The 23,564-nt window shown below is 39.4% G+C and overlaps 1 protein-coding gene across 3 annotated transcripts in view; it reads left to right on the forward strand.

The window, feature by feature from the left end:
- The window catches only part of LOC309660798 (uncharacterized protein), a 336,267-nt gene that overhangs the window by 269,838 nt on the left and 42,865 nt on the right, over window positions 1-23,564 (forward strand). For 2 of the 3 annotated variants that reach the window (XM_082461923.1, XM_082461924.1), the window contains one exon: window positions 785-942. The exons of the other annotated variant lie outside the window; for it this stretch is intronic. In XM_082461923.1, coding sequence (XP_082318049.1) covers window positions 797-942 — 146 coding nt within the window. In that variant the 5' untranslated portion in view covers window positions 785-796. The remainder of the gene's footprint in view (window positions 1-784; window positions 943-23,564) is intronic. 3 annotated transcript variants of the gene reach the window in all.

Below are 23,564 nucleotides of genomic sequence, written 5' to 3' on the forward strand. Positions count from 1 at the left end.
GTTACCCTGGACCAACTGCCTGTCTGACCTTCATGTGACATGAGTCATATTTTCCATAAAAGGTGAATTTTCTAATGTTAGATCAAACCTTACTCTTTCTCCGTATATGCTGGTATATACCATGGTCTTGGCTTCATTATACCTGGAGGGGAGAAGGTCCTGATTCATTCTCTGTTTTGCCAGAGGAAGTATGAGTGTGGCATCAGTGAGGTTCACAGGGGAAGGAGAAATTATACTACTGAATCTTAAAAATCTTACAAAATGTTTTTTATACTGCTGAAGGCTCAGGCTCCTATAAATTGGTGAAAAGCTGCTGAAATCACTCTCTGTCTCTCTTCCCTGTTTCCCACCACTGCTTTTATGTTAGAATAATGCAAAGACAAAAAACAAGCCTGTGATCTCAGCTGCTCTAAAAAAGTCACTGTCGGTTTCTCTGTTTTAAAAATATGGCGAAAGTGATTTAAGCAAATTATTAGTCACATTAGTGTGAGGATGTGACAAATTATAGATGAAAGTGAGAAACCCCTGCAGGAGAGGTTTATAATAAAATTGTCAACACTCTCTCTAAGGGGCGCAGCTGGAGGCAGCTACAGTCTTCAAGATCAGTATCCCCAGGTTGTCTTTTTTCTCCTTTACTGAAGCACTGACATCAACCACAGGTGGTAAGCAGCAGCCAATTAAGCTCCCACTTTCAAAATTAATAGCATTATGCAGCCTGACGGGCTCATAGCCTTGGCCTATGTGTGTGGACTATCAGGCCATGGTTACTTCTCTTTTTCACCAGAGAATATGTTAAATGCAGCGGCCAGAGCTGACCAGGGAGCGCAGCCGTCTCTCCTTCCTTCCCATAAAGCGCTGCCAGCCCTGTGTGAGCAGCGACCCTCTTCCTGGAACCAACCTCAAGCAGCAGTGCCTGCTTCTGGCTCCCGCCTCGGGCTTCTGGTGAGGATACAGGTGTCCATGGAAATCTAGTGGAAATGTCAAAGGGGACGTGGAGATGTCTTAGGTTTACATGTTTCTTGCTTGAGATTCCTGAGACAGAAAGTATAAATGCAACATCTTTTTTTCTTTAAATTGAAGTAGTTGATTTACAATGTTATGTTAGTTTCAGGTGTACAGCAAAATGATTCAGTTATGTGCGTGTGTGTGTGTATTCTTTTTCAGATTATTTTCCCTTATAGGTTATTACCAAATATCAAATATAACTCCCTGTGCTATACAGTAGGTCCTTGTTGGTTATCTATTTTATACATAGTAGTGTGTATATGTTGATCCCAAACTCCTAATTTATCCCTCCCCCTGTTTCCTCTTTGGTAAGCATAGGTTTGCTTTCTATGTCTGTGAGTCTATTTCTGTTTTGTATATAAGTTCATTCACATCATTTTTTTTAGATTCCACATATAAGTGATATCATATGATATTTGTCTTTGTCTGACTTACTTCACTTAGTGTGATAATCTCTAGGTCCATCCATGTTGCTGCAAATGGCATTATTTTGTTCTTTTTTATGGCTGAGTAGTATTCCATTGTATATATGTACCACATCTTCTTTATCCATTCCTCATTTGAGGGACATTTAGGTTGCTTCCATGTCCTGGCTATTGTAAAGAGTGCTGCTATGGACATTGGGGTGCATGTATCTTTTTGAATTATGTAAATGCAACATCTAATTAGCTGCATTATCTCCTACTACCTGATGCTGTTTTAATTAGTAAGGTTGAGAGATTTATATATAACTTACAATTCCATTAAAATTAGTCTTCATGTTTATCTCATAGCGCTCTTACCCCTGTTTTCTTCAGACTTTATTGTTGTTGTTGTGAGTCACTTTAAGCCATGTCTTCACCAGGGGAAGGTCAGACGACTGCAATAATCTTCTAAACTGTAGCGTTCCCAAGGCACCCCTACCTCCATGGCCAGTTCTATTCTGTCCTGTACATTTGAGACAGATTAACCATTATGTTATACCTTCCGTTTGGAGACTTTAAATTTTTTCACATTTCTACCACATTAAATCTAATGTAATTCAGGGAGTAGCTGGCAGAGTATCAGGAGGCAAAACTCCTCTATTTGGCTTCAATGATCTACTTACTCAGTTTCTTTTCTTCTTTTCTTACGTATCACTGTATCTCCTTCATTTAAACGTATACTTTGACCACTGCCAGACCCAATTCTACCTTTCCTGATAAGTAATTTACAGTATTTTCTGACAAACTGCCCTTATTTTTCCTGGTCCATTACTTCATGTTCTGAGATGATTTCAAAGAACAAGCTTTCATCTGTCATTTAAAAAATGTCCACACGTTTTGAGTTATAATCCATAACATACTTGTGTTCACCTAAAAAAAAATTCAAATCACTTGCCACTCAGTCAAAGTCTAGAATATGCATCGTATTTATTTTGTGGACTTTTGAGGACTCACACGTGTTCCCTCTCATTTTTCACGCAGGACACCATCTTTGGCTGAGAAGTTGGTCTCTTCATTGTTTACTTCTTCTGTGTTATGTGTTGTTTTTGCCTTCTTGCTTATTCAAATCAAGTCAACCTCATCTCTACTTCTTCCCTGAAGCCTTCCTCATGTCCTTTAGGCTTTACAGGTCTTTCCCCCGCTTTTCAGCTCTTAAGAAACAAAACGCTGTACCATGAGTTTATTGGGCGTCAGATTTGAAAAAAGAGAAAACCCGCTTATTTACCATCTTGCACATTTCATTTGTTTTAATCATATTTTCCAGTTAGACTCTAAATTCCTTAAAGGCAGAGGTTGTGTCTTAAGCTGAATGAGTATCACCAATAATACTTCATACGTGGTATGAAGTAGGTACTCAATAAATCCTTTTGGAGTGAATTAATGGTTGATGGTGGAAGGTTTCTCAGTTACTGGTGTGAGAGTTAAAAAGGTGCAAATCATTGATATTTTGTTTTGATAGTTGGACTGTCTTTTTTAAAAAGTCAGTTACTGTTGCTATTCTGAGCAGAAAACTCTTCAGAGGGACCTTTTTGTCAGAAGAGTGATAAAATGTGCTTTCATTTGTATTTTTCTAGTTAGTTTTGTTTACTTTCTTTTTCATGTGTTAAAAGCTGTTACTGATGACAGTCACATAAATAAATCATTAGACTGAGGGGCAAAGTTTAGTGTAAGGATGATCTAATTCATTTCACTCTGACTCCTAATGATTTCTACCTTTTCTGAATCCGTGCTATGCTTGTGGTCTTACCACACCACTTAGTAGTTGGCTACATGCTGGGTTTTTTCCCTCTAATAATTTTTGTACAGAATTAGTCCACCTCATAAAGGCAGAACCTGTTTTTGCAAATACTTGTGCACCCCGCTGTGCTGGGGACCCTAAATACTTGACAGATTGTTGTTCCAACCTGAGCTTTGAGCTGAGAAATAAACAATATACCTAGAGAAGAAAGTGCCAGAAGGCTAATCTCTTATTTCATATTCAATTCGCATTTCATAATAATGCCATGACCTTGTAAGTGTGTATAAACACTTACCTTTTCAAAAGCTTTCAAATTATAATCTTATTTCATCCTTTTTTGTATTGTATTCTACTGGTTCCTCACCTTTTATGATAATAGTGTCTCAGGTTGATTTTATAAACTACACATGACACTTGTAATTCAGTTCTGTTATCCTTTGTGTCAGAGCAGTTTTAAATAATCTTTATATAGAAGCATTTTGCTTTTGAAAAATCAAACCCCATTTTCCTCAATTTTATAGTTTAGAAGGTTTTCTTTAAGCTTTTAAATATTTTTAGCACTCTAAATTTTCTCAGCCTATCCAGTGATGAATTGTAACCCACAAGGTTTATACATCACCATCATTAGAAATCACTCAACCTGTTGTACCAACAATACAAAGTTGCCATCAGAAGAAACACATTTGTCTATTAATCACTTTATCTGCCCACCTATCTACCTATCTCTCATGTTCTATGACTCCCAGGGGCAAGAGGTGGAGTAGATATTATATCTGCTTGTCAGTGTCACATGCATCTCATTTTCCTCCTTCCTCCTTCAAATATCTTAGTTTCTTTGAAGTTTACAACACTCACTAACCACAGCTTCTAACAACCTCCTGATCCCTCGCATTCACTGAAAAATTCAGCTCCCAGCTCTTTGTTATCTTCCTCTTAATGCAGTCATTATTCACAGCCAATTCCACATTCACATGGAGAAGCCATCCAACATCCTGGCCTTCCAAATCATAAATCTTCTCATTTCCAAAGGTCTGTTCTCCATCTACCTTGGTCATCCACTGCCATGGTCATGTATAGCCTAGACGTTGCCATGGGCATACTTACAGCAGTTCCTGTTCTTCAATTCACTTATTCTAGTATACTTCCCAATTCCAAAAATCTTTTAATCCAACCAAAATTTCATATCCACATATCAGTGATATTGTATGGTGTTTGTCTTTCTCTGTCTGACTTACTTCACTTAGTATGACAATCTCTAGGTCCATCCATGTCACTGCAAATGGCATTATTTCATTCTTTTTTATGGCTGAGTAATATTCTATAGTATATATACCACATCTTTGCTTATATGTGGAATCTACAAAAATGGTACAAATGAACTTATTTAAAAAACAGAAATAGAGTCACAGATATAGAAAACTAACCTAAGGTTACCAGGGGGTAAGGGAGGGAGGGGTAAATTGGGAGATTGGAATTGACATATACACAATACTATATATAAAATAGGTAACTAATAAGAACCTAATGTATAGCACAAGGAACTCTGCTCAATACACTGTGCTGACCTATATGGGAAAAGAATCTAAAAAAGAGTGGATATAGGAACATATATAAATGATTCACATTGCTGTATACCTGAAACTAGCACAACATCATAAATCAACTATACTTCAATAAAAATTAATTAAAAAAATAAAATAACCTTTATATCCATTTTTATTTTCCATCCTCCTTCTCTTTTGTTTTTTTTAAACATCTTTACCGAAGTATAATTGCTTTACATTGTTGTGTTAGTTTCTGCTGTATAACAAAGTGAATCAGCTATATGTATACATATATCCCCATATCCTCTCCCTCTTGCATAACCTTTCCACCCTCCCTATCCCACCCCTTTAGGTGGTCACAAAGAACTGAGCTGACCTCCCTGTGCTATGCGGCTGCTTCCCACTAGCTATCTATTTTACATTTGGTACAGTATATATGTCAGTGCCACTCTCTCACTTTGTCCCAGCTTACCCTTCCCCCTCCCCGTGTCCTCACATCCATTCTCTACATCTGTGTCTTTATTCCTGTCCTGCCCCTAGGTTCTTCAGACTATTTTTAAATTTCTTTTTTAGATTCCATATATATGTGTTAGCATACAGTATCTGTTTTTCTCTTTCTGACTTACTTCGCTCTGTATGACAGACTATAGTATATTTTGGAAGAGTTTGAGAAGGATAGGTATTAGCTCTTCTCTAAATGTTTGATAGATTTCGCCTGTGAAGGCATCTGGTCCTGGGCCTTTGTATGTTGGAAGATTTTAAATCACAGTTTCAATTTCACTGCGTGTGATTGGTCTGTTTATATTTTCTATCTCTTCCTGGTTCAGTTGTGGAAAGTTGTGCTTTTCTAAGAATTTGTCCATTTCTTCCAGGTTGTCCATTTTATTGGCATATAGTTGCTTGTAGTAATCTCTCATGATCCTTTGTATTTCTGCAGTGTCAGTTGTTACTTCTCCTTTTTCATTTCTAATTCTGTTGATTTGAGTCTTCTCCCTTTTTTTCTTGATAAGTCTGGCTAATGGTTTATCAATTTTGTTTATCTTCTCAAAAACCAGCTTTTAGTTTTATTGATCTTTGCTATCATTTCCTTCATTTCCTTTTCATTTATTTCTGATCTGAACTTTATGATTTCTTTCCTTCTGCTAACTTTGGAGTATTTTGTTCTTTTTTCTCTAATTTCCTTAGGTGTAAGATTAGGTTGTTTATTTGAGATATTTCTTGTTTCTTGAGGTAGGATTGTATTGCTATAAACTTCCCTCTTAGAACTGCTTTTGCTGCATCCCATAGGTTTTGGGTAGTTGTGTTTTCATTGTCATTTGTTTCTAGGTATTTTTAGATTTCCTCTTTGATTTCTTCAGTGATCTCTTTGTTATTTAGTAGTGTACTGTTTAGCCTCCATGTGTGTGCATTTTTTACAGATTTTTACCTGTATTGATATCTAGTCTCATAGCATTGTGGTTGGAAAAGGTACTTGATATGATTTCAATGTTCTTGAACTTACCAAGCCTTGATTTGTGACCCAAAATATGATCTATCCTGGAGAAGATTCCATGAGCACTTGGAAAGAAAGTGTATTTTGTTGTTTTTGGAGGGAATGTCCTATATATATATCAGTTAAGTTCATCTTGTTTAATGTATCATTTAAAGCTTGTGTTTCCTTATTTGTTTTCATTTTGGATGATCTGTCCATTGGTGAAAGTGGGGTGTTAAAGTCCCCTACTTTGATTGTGTTACTGTCAATTTCCCCTTTTATGGCTGTTAACATTTGCCTTATATATTGAGGTGCTCCTATGTTGGGTACATAAATATTTACAATTGTTCTATATTCTTCTTGGATGATCCCTTGATCATTATGTAGTGTCTTTCTTTGTCTCTTGTAATTGTCTTTGTTTTAAAGTCTATTTTGTCTGATATAAGAAATGCTACTCCAGCTTTCTTTTGATTTCCATTTGCATGGAATCTCTTTTTCCATCTCCTCACTTTCAGTCTGTATCTGTCCCTAGGTCTGAAGTAGGTCTCCTATAGACAGCATATATATGGCACTTGTTTCTGTATACATTCAGCCAGTTTATGTCTTTTGGTTGGAGACATTATTCCATTTACATTTAAGGTAATTATAGATACGTATGTTCCTATTATAATTTCTTAATTGTTTTGGGTTGTTATTGTAGGTCTTTTCCTTGTCTTGTGTTACCTGCCTAGAGAGGTTCCCTTAGCATTTGTTGTAAAGTTGGTTTGGTGGTTCTGAATTCTCTTAGCTTTTGCTTGTCTGTAAAGGTTTTAATTTCTCTGTCAAATCTGAATGAGATCCTTGCTGGGTAGAGTAATCTTGGTTGCAGGTTTTTCCCTTTCATCACTTTAAATATGTCCTGCCACAGCCTTCTGGCTTGCAGAGTTTCTGTTGAAAGTTCAGCTGTTAACTTTATGGGGATTCCCTTGCATGTTATTTGTTGCTTCTAATATTTTTTCTTTGTATTTAACTTTTGATAGTTTGATTAATATGTGTCTTTGTGTGTTTCTCCTTGGATTTATCCTGTAATGGACTCTCTGCGCTTCCTGGACTTGGTTGACTATTTCCTTTCCCATATTAGGGAAGTTTTCAACTATAATCCTTCAAATATTTTCTCAGTCCCTTTCTTTTGCTCTTTTCCTTCTGGGACCCTTATAATTTGAATGGTGGTGCGTTTAATGTTGTCCCAGAGGTCTCTAAGACTGTCCTCAATTCTTTTCATTCTTTTTTCTTTATTCTTTTCTGCGGTAGCTCTTTCTACTATTTTATCTTCCAGGTCACTTATCTGTTCTTTTGCCTCAGTTATTCTGCTATTGATTCCTTCTAGATAATTTTTAATTTCTTTTATTGTGTTGTTCATCATAGTTTGTTTGCTCTTTAGTTCTTCTAGGTCCTTGTTAAACGTTTCTTGTATTTTCTCCATTCTATTTCCAAGATTTTGGATCATCTTTACTATCGTTACTCTGAATTCTTTTTCAGGTAGACTGCCTATTTCCTCTTCATTTGTTTGGTCTGGTGGGTTTTTACCTTGCTCCTTCATCTGCTATGTGTTTCTCTGTCTTCTCATTTTGCTTAACTTACTGTGTTTGGGGTCTCCTTTTCACAGGCTGCAGGTTCATAGTTCCCATTGTTTTTGGTGTCTGCTCCCAGTGGCTAAGGTTGGTTCAGTGGGTTGTGTAGGCTTCCTGGTGGAGTGACTGGGGTCTGTGTTCTGGTGGATGAAGCTAGATCTTGTCTTTCTGGTGGGCAGGACCGCATCCGGTGGTGTGTTTTGCGGTGTCTGCGAACTTAGTTTGATTTTAGGCGGCCTCTCTGCTAATGGGCGGGGTTGTGTTTCTGTCTTGCTAGTTGTTTGGCATGTGGTGTCCAGCACTGTAGCTTGCTGGTTGTTGAGTGGAGCTGGGCCTTGACCTTGAGACAGAGATCTCTTGGAGATTTTCACCGTTTGATATTACATGGAGCTGGGAGGTCTCTGGTGGACCAATGTCCTGAACTCAGCTCTCCCACCTCAGAGGCACAGGCCTGACACCCAGCCGGAGCACCAAGACCCAGACAGCTACATGGCTCAGAAGAAAAGGGGGGAAAAAAAGAAAGAAAAAATAAAACAAAACAAAATAAAATACAATAAAAGTTATTAAAATAAAATTTAAAATAATATTATTAAAATTAAAAAGTAATTAAAAATAAAGAAAAGAGAGCAGCCAAACCAATAAACAAATCCACCAGTGGTAAGAAGTGCTAAAAATTAAACTAAGATAAACATTAAAATCAGAAACTAGTCAGTCACATACAACAAACCCCAAGTCTACAGTTGCTCCCAAAGTCCACCTCCTCAGTTTTGGGCTGACTCATTGTCTATTCAGGTATTCCACAGATGCAGGTACATCAGGTTGATTTGTGGAGCTTTAATCCGCTGCTCCTGAGGCTGCTGGGAGAGATTTCCCCTTCTCTTCTTTGTTCGCACAGCTCCCGGGGTTCAGCTTAGGATTTGGCCCCGCCTCTGCGTGTAGGTCGCCTGAGGGCGTCTGTTCCCCGCCCAGACAGGACGGGGTTAAAGGAGCAGCTGCTTCGGGGAATCTGGCTCACTCAGGCCGGGGGGGGGGGGGGGGGGGGGGGGGGGGGGAGGGAGCGGTACGGAGGAGGCAGGGCGAGTCTGCAGCGTCAGAGGCGTCGTGACGTTGCAGCAGCGTGAGGCGCGCCGTGCGTTCTCCCGGGGAAGTTGTCCCCGGATCACGGGAGCCTGGCCGTGGCGGGCTGCACAGGCTCCCGGGCGGGGCGGTGTGGAGAGTGACCTGTGGTCGCACACAGGCTTCTTGGTGGCGGCAGCAGCAGCCTGAGCGTCTCACGCCCGTCTCTGGGGTCTGTGCTGACAGCCGCGGCTCGCGGGCATCTCTGGAGCTCGTTTAGGCGGCGCTCTGAATCCCCTCTCCTCGCGCACCAGGAAACAAAGAGGTAAGAAAAAGTCTCTTGCCTCTTCGGCAGCTGCAGACCTTTTCCCGGACTCCCTCCGGGCTAGCTGCGGTGCACTAACCCCTTCAGGCTGTGTTCACGCCGCCAGCCCCAGTCCTCTCCCTGCGATCTGACCGCAGCCCGAGCCTCAGCTCCCAGCCCCGCCCGCCCCGGCGGGGGAGCAGACAAGCCTCTCGGGCTGGTGAGCGCTGCTCGGCGCCGAGCCTCCGTGCGGGAATCTCTCTGCTTTGCCCTCCGCACCCCTGTGGCTGCGCTCTCCTCCGTGGCTCCGAAGCTCCCCCCTCCGCCACCTGCAGTCTCCGCCCGCGAAGGGGCTCCTAGTGTGTGGACACCCTTCCTCCTTCACAGCTCCCTCCCCCTGGTGCAGGGCCCGTCCCTATTCTTTGTCTCTGTTTTTTCTTTTTTCTTTTGCCCTCCCCAGGTACGTGGGGAGTTTCTTGCCTTTTGGGAGGTCTGAGGTCTTCTGCCAGCGTTCAGTGGGTGTTCTGTAGGAGCTGTTCCACGTGTAGATGTATTTCTAATGTATCTGTGGGGAGGAAGGTGATCTCCGCGTCTTACGCCTCTGCCATCCTGAAGCGATCCCCCATCCTCCTTATCTTTGCTTCCTTCACATCCATCAGAGAGTCCACAGTATAGTTTTCTGCAACAATCTATACTTCTCTGCCTTGTTCTTCCTTTATTTCCTCAACTGTCAAAATCCCAAACGTGATTGATATCAAATTATTTACCTTCTCTGTGGCTGCCCTGTAAAAGCTGAGTAATTTTTTAAAATAAAAAGCATACAACACTGTATGGTCTTAACAGTAAATGGTATTTTATATTTTTTTATTTGCAAATTGTATGCTGTCATTTTTGTGGGGGTAAAATTTATAATAAGCTTGTGTTTGAGATATATTTGCATAGCTTTTCTATCTGGAGGGTTTAACAAATGTCAAACATTTGTTAGCACACCACCGCTAATATATGGAACATATCTAAAAAAGACCTCTTGATATTCTGTCTTCTCAGCCCTCCCTACACTTCCCTAACCGTCCCCATCCTGGCAAAAGGTATAATCATCCCATCTCTTGGAAAATCCTAAAACCTAGTAGTCATGCTTGGTTACTCCTTTTTCTTGCCTTCTATATCCAAACAATCAAGTATGTCATCCCTACTTAAAATAGAAATTATGCTGCACTTCCAGTGCCGTTATTTTAATCCAGGAAACATTTGTCCTTTGCTTAGACTATTGGAAAATTCTCTAAACTAGACTACACTCTTCCAGTCTTTTCCACCCAGCACAGTGATTTTTTAAAAACTGTGCATCAGATCATGTCAGTTCCTTGCTTAAAGCACTTTGGTGACTTCTCATGCCTGTCGTAAGAACTGAGGCCTTAGTCAGACCCACTTGGGCCACAAGACTTTTTATCTTGTAATAAAATATAGTAGTAATGATATAAAAGTATTTCTTTTGAAGACTACTAACACACAAAGGACACACTGGAAACCATTATTAAGCAATATGGTCTTGCTGATGACTCCCTCTCACAAAGGGTAAGATCCTGCCAAGCCTGAATGAAATAATGGAATTCACAAATGTACTGTTTTCTACTGCTCAGGTTGGTAATTTTCAGTTGCATTCACATATAAAGCTCCCCAGTTTTCTCTTGGCTTAGACTATTTTTGGCTGCCTTGCACAGGGGTGAGATTTTCACCAGAAGTGGTGTTAGAGCACCTTTTATTTGGATTTCTTTGCTGTTTTTGCAGAGATAGAAGCACAGCACTGGCTTTGGAACGTGAAAGTGTGTGTGTGTGTGTGTGTGTGTGTGTGTGTGTGTGTGTGTGTGTGTGTGTGAAAAAGCAAAGGCATGCAAGTCTCTCCTGCACAATGACCGTCACAACCTTGCATGATAAAGACCCTGCTTTCCTTACCTATTTGGCTTCTCACAACACTCTACCTCTCACTTACTATGCTCTCCTCCTTTTAAAACATAGTTTGGGCTCTTTCAAGGGCCTTTCACTTGTTATTATTCATGCTCTTTGTCCAGAGCCGAAGAATGGAACATTCTTTCCTCCACTCTTGTACATCTGGTTCTTTACCTTTCAGATAACAGTTCACATATCACCTCATCAGAGAGGCTTTCCCAGACCACACACCTAAATTAACCTCCCCTCATACCCACCCTGCTATCAACCTATCATCTGGTTTGTTTCCTTTTCATCACTTACTAAATTCTGGTATTATTTTACTTGTTTACCTGTGGGATATCTATTTTCTACACCATAATACAAGCTTTATAAGGGCAACGATTTTGTCAAGACTACTCACCAGAGTGTGCCCAGTGTTTATAACGACACTTACATATGACAGGTAATCAATTGTTGGAGGAGTGAATGAGCGAGGGGATAATAGTGTGCGACATTAAAATCAGAGTCCTTAGGAAAGAGTGCCCATGAAGAAATGAAGTTTGTGAAGGACTCTTCTGAGATAGTGGAGATACCCAGGCTTGGGTTGGATGCTGACTCGTAAGACGCCTGGTTCCAGGGGAGAGGCATGCTGATTACTAACCACTGAGCTACCTTCTCAAGCGCAGCCAGCCGCCACAATTTCCCTTTCTTTCTTGGTTGGGTCCCAGAGCACCTATCTACTCATTTCTCCTCTGGTGGTGTCACTAATTTCTCTATGTATTGTTTTCTGTTTCTCCCAAGGCTACTCTCAGTGTGGAAGACAATATTTTAGCTCCTTATTTCAATTGCCCTTCTAAATACATACTTATAAGTTCTGTCCATTTTAGGGATTTCCTTATTAATTACTCAAGGAACAGAATTGCACAACTAGACAATACAAGAAATTCTGGAAATTAAGGGAGGTCAAAAAGTTGCCTAGTGAAACTCATAAAGCCATCCATCCTGGTTCCCTTGCAAATATGATTTTATCAAGATGAGAATTTTATTATGTTAGTGGGATGACTGTGAATCAGTGAGGATTAGCCACTGTAGGTATTTCAAGCAGAAAGGGATTTAATAGAGTGAATGAAAGCCTTGTAAAACCACTGGAAGGGCCAGAGTAGTGAATGTCAGCGAAGGTGGCATGAACTTTCAGGTATGGTCTGAAAATCAGGAAGTTGATGACTTATTATCTTCAGGAATCATTGGGAAACTCCCTCATCTACTCGTAGTTTCCCATTCACATCCAGGTGGGTTCTGTCAGGTGGGAACTTAAACAGGTGACATCTGAAGGCCATGTAAACCCTCACATCTGCTAAAGTCCATGCATCCCTTCACCACGGCTTCTGGAAGATAAAGGCAATGGATTCTGTTTCTCTTCTTCTCCCACATCTCACATAAAGTTACCTCACTGGCAGAATGTCAATTACATTTAGGCTCTGGAAACAATAAAGTATGAGAAAGATATTTCCTGGGCTTCTAGCCCCTGACATTTAAGGAAGAATGTAGACAGTGGTAGAGATAAATCCTGGTTGCCAAAACAAAGAAGCAATAGCCAAAACTAAATAAATATTTTCCTCCCCCACCTACAGAAGCAAAGCAGATCCCCTACAAATACCATTTTTCTCCTCTAGGGAGTTGCTGATTGAAAGATTCTTGAGCCATGGAATGTCTTATTCGGACACAATCGTTCACATCCATTTTCTCTGTCCTTCTGTCACATAGCAAAAATGATAAGATCATATTATGAGAAAAGGTGAAAGGGTTAAAGGGCCAAATGGAATTTCCATTGATTCTGGACAATGCCTGCCCTTTGAAAATTTGAGAAAGAAGCAAAAATATTATTTCCAACATTACACTACTTGAAAACCTAGCTGAGGAGATGAGATTAAAACACATAGAACAAATGGAGAGCAAATATGCTGTCTGATGATAATACGCTTGATTTTTTAGCTTGTCTTACAAGGAAGAAAAAATTGGTACCTTTAGAATAATGGTAGAAGGATTACTGTTTGAGCCTTAAAGGTCGATAGGACTTGGAGTGTCAGGAGGAAGGGAAAAACATTTGAAGTGTGTGTATAGAGAGGAGAACCGCGTAAGCAAAGGCTGGAACAAGCACACGGAGAACAGTGGGAGATTTACAACAATTTCTTAGAATAATTTCTGTCTCTAAATTTGGCTCTGCAATTCACTCATTCTCCATAACAACTACCAATGGCTCTCAAAATTTTTTCCCCACCTTGACACATGAAGACCATCATTTTTAAGACATGTTCTCAGGGGTTTACCCAGAGTCATGCAAATTTCATGTTAGCTATGAGTCTGCCCTTCTTTTTCCCTACTGGAGAAGCATATCAAAAGGTAAGTGAAAAATGATGACGAATATTAGCAATGACTTCCAACTTGAAATTGGAAAAACGTGTCAGAAAATAAGTGAATTACTGAGAAATAATTGAGAGGATGGTTACTTTGCTCTATTATAATTTTTTAAAGAAAAGGTTTCATAAACGTTCCTACCTTATGAATAATGAATAACCCTCGACATGCCTTCACATTTTGGAGACACATCTGTGAATTGTAACGCTGGAATTGGGGATGGGTATTCTACTCAGACATTAGGGAGATAGACGCAAAGTGCAAATCTGGCTTTGCCACCTTTGTAGAAATCATTCAGTGGTTTCCTCTCATGTCTATGCATCTTAACGTGTCATCAAATCTGGCCCACTGTCTGTCCCTTTGCCTTTATCTTTCGCATGTCCCCCAAATGTGTGTGTGCTCCAGTAACACTGTGTTTGTTGACTGCATGCATTATGCTGTTTTGCATCACACCATCTTAGCTAGTGTTTTTCCTCTATCCAAAAAAGCCCTTCCCAAATCTATTTTTACTTGGTTACTTTTCCCTCATCCTTAGAAATCTGGTTCAAGCATCACCTGCTGTGCAGAACAATTTCCTTAACCTTTTTTGGTGAGTTTAATGTCCCTGCTTTCACAGAAACTTGATTATACTTTTATCACTGCACTTTCCATAGTTTATTGACATTATCTATTTGCAGTTCTGTCTTCATCACTAGAATAGAAACTGTGCAAGAATAGGAACCATGTCATTCTGAATACTGATCATTGTATTCCTTGTACTTAGCAGAATCCTTGACATGTAAATTGAACTTGGAGCTTGAATTCAACTGAATTGCTGCAAAGTTGGGGGAACTATCTGAAAAGCCAGACAGCTAGTTTAGGGGGCTTGGAAATGCCAGGCTCAAGAGTTCAGGTGACAGCCAGTGGAAAGCCAACTTGATTTTCTGGCTTTGTACGAGGCACTTAAAAGGTGCTTTATTCGTACTTAGTTTCTTCAACTATTTTAGGAGGCAGGGATTATTGACATTTTATAGATATAAATAAATGATGCTCAGAGATGATAGGTAACATTCTCAGCATCACAGAGCTGGCAAAAAAGGGACTGGAAATTTAAATGAAAATGCAACTGCCCTTAAGGCCTTCTACATCATGTTGAACAATGTAAGGGAAGCAATTGATGAAAATGGTTATTCTATGTAATCACTCATTCACTGATTCCTCTCTAGAAAGTTTAGGTCATTTTTGAAAGCTTACACGCAGCACAAGTGAGCTCAGATTTCTTCAATTCCATGCTGCCTTTTTGGCCTACTGGAAGCACGCATCCACAGAGGGAAACTGTAGAGCACACAGCCTACCCCACTGGGTGGGATGCCATTCCAAGTGCGGCCGGCAAATACTTCTGCCAAAGGAAATTTTAGTGCAGAAGTGCTGCTGCTGAAGGCCACCATGCTACCTATTTGTAAGAGCTGTCTGAAGGCATTTCTCTTTTCGTTCTGTATCACCAGAGGTGGCCAATCCTTTAGTTCCTGCGTTGTTGTTCTAGCCATGCTTCTCAGAATGGAAGGCTCCCTCACTGTTTGCCTGGGATGTGCCCGGCCAGGCTCTTGCTGGATTGTGTCCTGGTGATGTCAAGTGATAGAGGTTGAAAGAGGTGAAACTGACCTGCTGACTTAGAAGCGAAATCAAGCAGCGTTGGTTTCAGACAGACCGCCCCGTATACCTCCAAGAAACATTGCATAAGCCACAACTATTTCCCAAATTTGGGTGAGAAAAACTGAGTTTAGGGAGGTCCTGCTTTTATATATTCCTGTATTTCTCCATTCACAGCATTTATTATCCTTTTAACTTTTTTATTTATCTCTTTCTTATCTCCTAGATCCTCAACTCTATAAGTACAAAAATCTTACCCGTCTTTCAGTACTTTATTGCCAGCATCTCATATAGTTCATGGCACAGAGTAAGCACTTAAAAGGATAATTATTGAATGGATGAGTAAATTATGAACACTCCATTTTTTGATTATTGTGAAAATTTTCACTGTATCACAAAACCAAACCAAACCTAATCGCCGATGTCCTTTAGAACGGTGATTCTCAAAATTTCATAGATATCTGAATTACCTGAGGATCCTGTCACAGGCAGAGTCAGCTTCAGTAGATCCGGGGAGGTGCCTGGAACTCTGCACCTCTCACAAGCTCCTGGCTGATGCCATGTGCTGACTCCTAGGGACCACATTTCGAGTAGCAGCTGTTAGAACGCCTCAACCACCAACCGCTATATTCATGGTAACATTTCTCCTCCAGGATTTTGTATTTGCTAGCTGGTCTAACTGGGCCTTCCATCAGAAATTCATTAGCCATCTGTGGATGGATAAATCTCGGTGGCAACTCAGCCTGAAGCACTCTACACGGACTCCCTCTGAGAAGCAACTCAATTGCAGGTGATTGCCTTACTGTATCTGTCTGTGACTTTTGATTTAGGGCTCAGATCTGAAATCCCCATTTATTTTCTTAGTGTCACTCTCCTAATACAAATAGTGCATCTCTCCTGCCAGCAGATGCTCAGGTCTGGCTGTTTACCTTATTGTCAGCTGCTTTGAAGGATCTTCCAAAATAAAATTTGTGCGCATGACATAGCCCCTGGCCCTACTAAATGTCCTAAAAATCTATCCAGATATTTTACAGTAATATAAAGACAAAGACCAATAAACAGGCTCAATACATGCAAACTTCACTTTCTTCATGGAGATTCTCCTTCTGTACAATGAGTATGAATAATCGGCTTCAGGGGTGACTGTGGGGAATGAGTGAGATAACGTATGCAAAGCCTCGAGCTCAGCTGTGTAATCAGAGCCCAATCAAGGGAGCCATTAGAATATTTTAATCATGGTTATTGTTTAATTTTATTACTGTTGCCCCCAGGTGTGTCCAGTGCTACATAATATAGGTGATTTATGGATTCCAACTGGGCAAAAGAGCCCTTTTAATATAAACTACTTGAAAGCCGGGAAGTTCTATTCCTAGCCTTAATGCTAACCCAGGCTATTTACTGACTGTCTCTGGTTTATTTATTTATTTTTATTTATTTTTTATTGAAATATAGTTGATTTACAAAGTTGTGCTAGTTTCAAAGTGATTCAGTTATACATATATATGTATATATGTATCTATTCTTTTTCAGATTCTTTTCCATTATAGGTTATTACAAGATATTGAGTATAGTTCCCTGTGTTATACAGTAGACCCTTGTTGGTTATTTTATATATATTAGTGTGTATATGTTGATCCCAAACTCCTAATTTATGTCCCCCCACTTCCCCCTTTGGTGACCATAAGTTTGTTTTCTATGTCTGTGAATCTATTTCTCTTTTGTAAATAAATTCATTTGTATCATTTTTTTAGATTCCACATTTAAGTGATATCATATGATATTTGTCTTTGTCTGACTTACTTCACTTAGTGTGATAATCTCTAGGTCTATCCATATTGCTGCAAATGGCATTACTTCATTCTTTTGTATGACTGAGTAATATTCCATTGTATATATATACCATATCTTCTTTATCCATTCATCTGTTGATGGACATTTAGGTTGCTTCCATGTCTCGGCTATTGTAAATAGAGCTGCAATGAACATTGGGGTGCATGTATCTTTTCGAATTATAGTTTTCTCTGGGATTTTTTGCCCAGGAGTGGGATTGCTAGGTCATATGGTGGTTCTATTTTTAGTTTTTTAAGGAACCTCCATACTGTTTTCCATAGTGGCTGCACCAATTTACATTCCCACCAACAGTGCAGGAGGCTTCCTTTTTCTCCACACCCTCTCCAGCATTCTGATTTATTTTTAATAGAAGAGGAACAACCTCTCCCTTCATTAAATTACAGCCAGGCTATTTTTCTTTCCTTTTTTTAAAATAAATTTATTTATTTATTTATGTATTTTTGGCTGTGTTGGGTCTTCGTTTGTGTGAGGGCTTTCTCCAGTTGCGTCAAGCGGGGCCCCTCTTCATCGCGGTGCGCGGGCCTCTCACTGTCGCGGCCTCTCTTGTTGCGGAGCACAGGTTCCAGACGCGCAGGCTCAGTAGTTGTGGCTCACGGGCCCAGTTGCTCCGCGGCATGTGGGATCCTCCCAGACCACCCGTGTCCCCTGCATCGGCAGGCAGACTCTCAACCACTGTGCCACCAGGGAAGCCCTTTCTTTCCTTTTTAACCTTAAAAAGCATTTAAGAAATGACTTTATTTTCTGAGCTCTGTCAACTCCCTTTGCACACTTGCCTGATGTTTAGGCACTTTTTTTTCTTATCTTTTCTATTTTTGATTTATGCTTTAATTTCATGACTTCTACCCCTTTCTTAACATTTTATCTCATATTTAATATTAGGTTACAGTTTTCTTCTCCACTGCAGCCATATTTTACTGTGGTCTTTTCATTATCTGTTAGCACATCAATCAAGACTTTTTCCTTTTGTTCTCAGGATGTCATTTCATGTGTTTGGGTGGGAATACTCTCTTCTTTTCATGCCTCGTTTTGCTGTATTCTCAGGAGTGGGTTCCTGGGCAGATGTGGGTTTTTGCTTGAGGACTTTCTCATCTGTTGAAAACATGGCCTCTCTGTGCAGATGTGTCCTCAGACCTGAGATCCACCTTCTCGGCCCCCTTCACATCCAGCAATGAACTTGACAATGTTCCTGACCTGTTCAATTTGAATTCTATTCCCTGCAGGTGTTGTCCCTGCAGGGTGGGTTTGTCTTTCTGGAAGGAGATGACACCAGGTGTCTCTGAGGTGCTGAAGGGCTTAGGTGGCTGCAGCATCTTCGGGCCTTCCTGGAGACCCTGATGGGGTCCGTGCAGCCTTTTCTGATTGTGCTCAAGTATGTTTGCTCATTATTCCACTCAGAGTAGAGTCTTTGCTTTTGGGGGGGTATTATTTTTGATATACATGAAATGAAATTTGTGGGCCCTTAAGATCACCAGGATTCCCTGTATCTTCCCTCCACTATTTCTGCAAAGCTGCTAAGTCCATGCACTCATCTGGGTGTTATGGACCCTGGCTATGCTGTCCTCCCTGCTTTGGACGCTCTGTAAATTTTTTTTAAAAACGTTTATTGGAGTGTAGTTGATTTACGATGTTGTGTTAATTTCTGCTGTACAGCCAAGTGATTCAGTTATACATATATGTACATTCTTTTTCATATTCTTTCCCATTAAGGTTTATCCCAGGATACTGAATATAGTTCCCTGTGCTGTACAGTGGGACCTTGTTGTTTATCCATTCTCTATATAATAGTTTACACCTGCTAATCCCACACTCCCACTCCATCCCTCCCCCACCCTCCTCCCCCTTGGCAACCACAAGTCTGTTGTCTATGTTTGTGACTCAGTTTCTGTTTTGTAAATATTGATAAGTTCATTTGTGTCATATTTTAGATTCCATATGTAAGTGATATCCTATGGTATTTGGATGCTTTGTGAGTTTTTAAGAGTGGATTTAGGGAGTGGTCAGTTGAGACCAATCACCTGGGAAGGTTTTTACAATGCTGGTGCCCACCCCCTGCCTCCAAGATTCAGGTGCTCTGAAGTGGGGCCCAAGCACCAGCATTTTTGAAAAGCATCTTCTAGAATACACCATGGCAGGTAACTACTGCTCTCTGTCAATTCCATCTTACTTTCCAATTTAATTGGTGGATGGTTTGCCTAGCTAGCCCACAAGGCAGAATGGAACAGCTGGAAGTGTTTCTTTTGATACAGAAGCAGAATTTCTTTTTCTCATAGAAATGTAACAATTAAATCCTTTCTCCCCAAACATCATTCTGCGGTATCCCCTCTATTTTTCCTCTCTTGGCATCAGAAAATACTTTGAAAAGTTAAAGACTTTTATCTTTATGGATTGTGGGCATAGAAGAATATTTCTCTTCTAGCCAAAAGTTGGTCCAAACAACTATTTTTACTGTTAGATGTTTTCTCCTGCTTTTAACTATATTCAAAGAATTGTGAGGTTTTTAGTTTCTTGGGGCTGAGAAGAGGTTTGCTTAATTTAATACTGTCCTCATAAAAGTACAACGAATGGAATTTGACCATAGGAAGTTGGTACCAATTTTTATATACACAAATAAAAAATCTTTCCCCTATATAACAGTTACATTTCCTTATGTTATGAGATAATATTTAACTTCGTTAACTTAAGCATTTGGAAAATATATGGCATAAAGTAGTGTAGAAATTTGCTGAAGAAATGAAGCGAATAACTAAAGTGTCAAAATTCATTCAATTAATATTTTATTAACATAACAAAGGGCCTCTATTTCACTCCAATTGGTGTGCACCAATTGTGCAAATGAAGTTATTTAGTAGGTATGCTGTTTAAGATCTGAATTTAATAATTTTGTTAGATTCAAACACTACACAATTTTAGAGACAACAGAGAATGTGTGATTAGATTGCTTAGGTTTAGAAAACAACTTCGAGAAAAAACATAGTGTGTCATAGAAGTAAATAAGAAAAAATCCACAGATGTAGACAACAAATGTGTGGACACCAAGGGGGGAAAGTGGGGTGGTGGTGAGATGAACTGGGAGATTGAGATTGACATGTATACACTGATGTGTATAAAATGGATAACTAATAAGAACCTGCTGTGTAAAAATAAATAAGTAAAATAAAATTCAAAAATTCAAAGAAAAGAGAAGTAAATAAGAAAAAATTAAGAGAACAATGTTTAAAAGTAAAGGATATATTTAGAGTGTGTTCTTTAGGAGAGTGACTTAATGTCCAATTCTTAGTGAACGGATCATGCAAATGTGAATCTTTGATTTTCATTTTCTTGTAAATGTTTATCCCTTTGTCTTATCATGTATATTTACACATATATATACATATATAACATATAATATATCCATAAAATATGCATTTCTATAAAAGATGTGTTGTTTGTCCAAGACACAGCACATCCTATCTATACATTCAGGCTTCTTATTTTCAAACCACTGCAGTGTTACAACTATGTGTTCTTACTTTTAATCAAGTGTCTTCTCATATCCTTAGTGAGGTGAAATATGGTCTAAATAAATCGATCAGTCCAGGAAGGGAAAATAAATTTCGAATTTCAAGAAAAGCTTTGTTTGCTTTGAAATATGACAGAACATCTTCGCTTACCAGAGAGCTTTATTAATCTATTTTATGCCTCGTATAAGGATACATTTGAACTTGCTAAAAACTGCTTTTACAATATGAAATAGATTAGCTCAGGGTGTAGGAGGTATGTGTATTACCCAGGAATGAGAATACATTGTTTACGTTAACTTTGTATTCGTTTTGCAAATCATGAGCTTAGATAGTAGTTATCAGTATCTGCAGGTTCTTAATGACATTAAATGTAGCAGAGTCTATTTTATCCTCTTCTCAGACTCCCCAAAGGAGGAACTCAGTATGATTCAGCTTATGGTCCATTACAAACAGAAAAGGTGGCACAGGTGAGGAGTGAAATAGCGGCCCTTTTTTATGTTAATAAAATATAAAGCTGTCTCTCTTCTCCTTTTTCTATCACAAAAGGCAGAGCCATGAGCTTCGTACTGGACAGTGCCATGCTTAAGTAAATGTCAGGAGTGATCTTGATTCAAAATTTAGCGGAAGACACTGTATTAGGATTGATCACCCCAGAGGCTATAAATATAAAACGTCTGACAGAGGCCCTGACACACAAGAAATTTATCAGAAAACAAGCCAATGGCAGAGCACAAGAACAAATCAGCAGCGGTGCTTTGTAGAGCTGTCTTTTTTCTGCTGAGTAGAGATAAGATTGATTGGTGCAACCTTCAGCACTGCTCCCTTAGGCAACAAAAAGAACACAAAAAGCTGTGGTTAGAGGGGAGATGGTGAAACCTACAGCTGGGGGATTTCCAAGGAAATGGGGAAAAATCAGTGAGAAAGCTCTAGGGATAGGGGACCAGCAGATGGCATGCCACACGACTCATCACTTATCACATTGACTGTCATCATCTCTGTGCCTTGCGTCTCATAATTAGACACGGAAAGTGACCTTTGTTCTTCTGCAAAAAGGTTCTTGTTTTTCTAATATAGAATATAAAAATGACTAGATTCTAGTTACTTCATTAACACCCCAAATATTTTACTTCTAGTTCTTTTATATGGGAATCTTCAATGTGGTTACATTAGTAAACTAATCACATGCTGTAAAACAGTAAAGAACCTTTAGAATTAATTCAAATAAAGCAGAAAGGTACATTGTGGTTTTCTGATTAATTGGTAATAGTGAATGCTTGAGAAACAGGAGGCACCTTGAAAATATTTTTAAAATATAATTTTTTTAGAAGTTTAGTTATTCCAGAACATATACCTTATTTTTATTATTCAAAATATAAAAAGGAACCAAATAGGATTTGTGTGTGGCTAAAGGTCTTTGCTTGATTAGATTTCCCCCTCTGGAGGAAGAATAATCTATGCATTCTAAAACTGCAATTCTGTGAAGCAAGATGATCATCAAGGTACACGAATTAAATCAATATTTTAATTTTCAAATACATTATAACAGTCTGGGAAATATGTGTTTAGGGAAATTATTTCTAAGGCATATTTGTAAGGCAGTCTCCAGGATATATATCAGTGTTGTCACATAAATTGTTACATGGAAAATTGATGGTTGAAAGTAGCCCAGCCATTTCTTTCCATTAAATGTGGTAGAAAAGTATCAATCTTCTAAGTATCTTTACTTATGTTACTTAAGGAAAACACTGAGAAGTAGTGTGTCATAGTGGATAAGGGCATGAGTTCTGGAGTCTGAGGGACCTTGAGTCAAATTACACTCAGCCACTTAACGGGGTGAAACTGTGCATGTTTTTTTTAGGTTTGTTGCCTCTATGTTCTGATCTGAAAAATGGGACCAACGAAGAATCCCAGGCTTATGAAGATTAAATGGGTTAATGCATGTAATGGATTTAGCCCTGTGCCTGGCATAGAGTAACACACTGATATGTCGTTCTTCCTGTTTTAGTTTTATTTCTTTGAATTTTAAGATTTAGCAACACTACTTGGAAAAGAAGCCTTGATTCTTAAAAAGCCTGCATAGAAAGAACACAGATTTGATCTAGTTAATTTTTTCCGCTAAAAGACGTCTGACGTTTCGAGGCTGTATGTAAATAACGTTCCATTGAGGAGCTTGCCATTTCAGGCACCATGACTCCTCGGGCTCTGCCCCTATGGCACACCCCCTCCCACACGCCCCCCACCTGCTCGCTCCCTGCAATTCCGTCTTCAAGGAAAAATGGCTCGCCTTGGGTAAACACACGCTCTCTGGTTCCACCACCTTTGCCTTGCTCACATTGCGTCCTTCGCTGAGAATATCCATCTCCAGGTTTTTACAAGTTTAAATATTTACTAATTTTTAAACTCCTCTACAGATCCAATTTTTAAATCACCAGTGATGCCTTTCCCACCTCTGTAGCTGCCATGGTGGGAGAAAAACACCCTCCCTCCTCTGACCTAGAAAATTCCATGTGTTGCTCTTATTTATGGGTCCTGTCTTCTTCCTTCCATCTGCCTGGAAAGAAGTACGCGTCTTAATGTCTGTGTTCTCCCTCTCGGCACAGCCCTTCGTCCCAGGAGACGCTCTGGCAACACTTACTGAATGAATGAATAAATACTGCATTTGTGATGTATTTAAAATCGGTGGCTTTTTGCTAACCCTGACTATAACTACTTATGACATGTTAAAGAAGTTCTTAAGAGGAAATCAAAATTTTATTTTATTAATTATTATTGTAATGTTGTAAAGATTCTAAATGGCCTCAGGTGACCTAACCCTAATTTGGAAATAAAAGCTGAGGTTTTATTTTTACAGATAGGCCTCGAAGTTGAATATTTATCTGTGCAGATTGCAGAGAGCCAATCCTGGCCATTCAAATTCTGAACTTCTTTTTCCTTTTTGCCAAAAATATTAGCTTGCCTGGATTATTTAGATAATTGTCTTAATTTTTCATTGATCATTGTTTATTTCAATTACTGATCTTAGTTTTCTGATCGTCTTCCTTTGGCCGACAA

Source organism: Balaenoptera physalus (assembly GCF_965194825.1).
Source record: "Balaenoptera physalus genome assembly, chromosome: 5".
NCBI classification, from domain to species: Eukaryota; Metazoa; Chordata; class Mammalia; order Artiodactyla; family Balaenopteridae; genus Balaenoptera; species Balaenoptera physalus.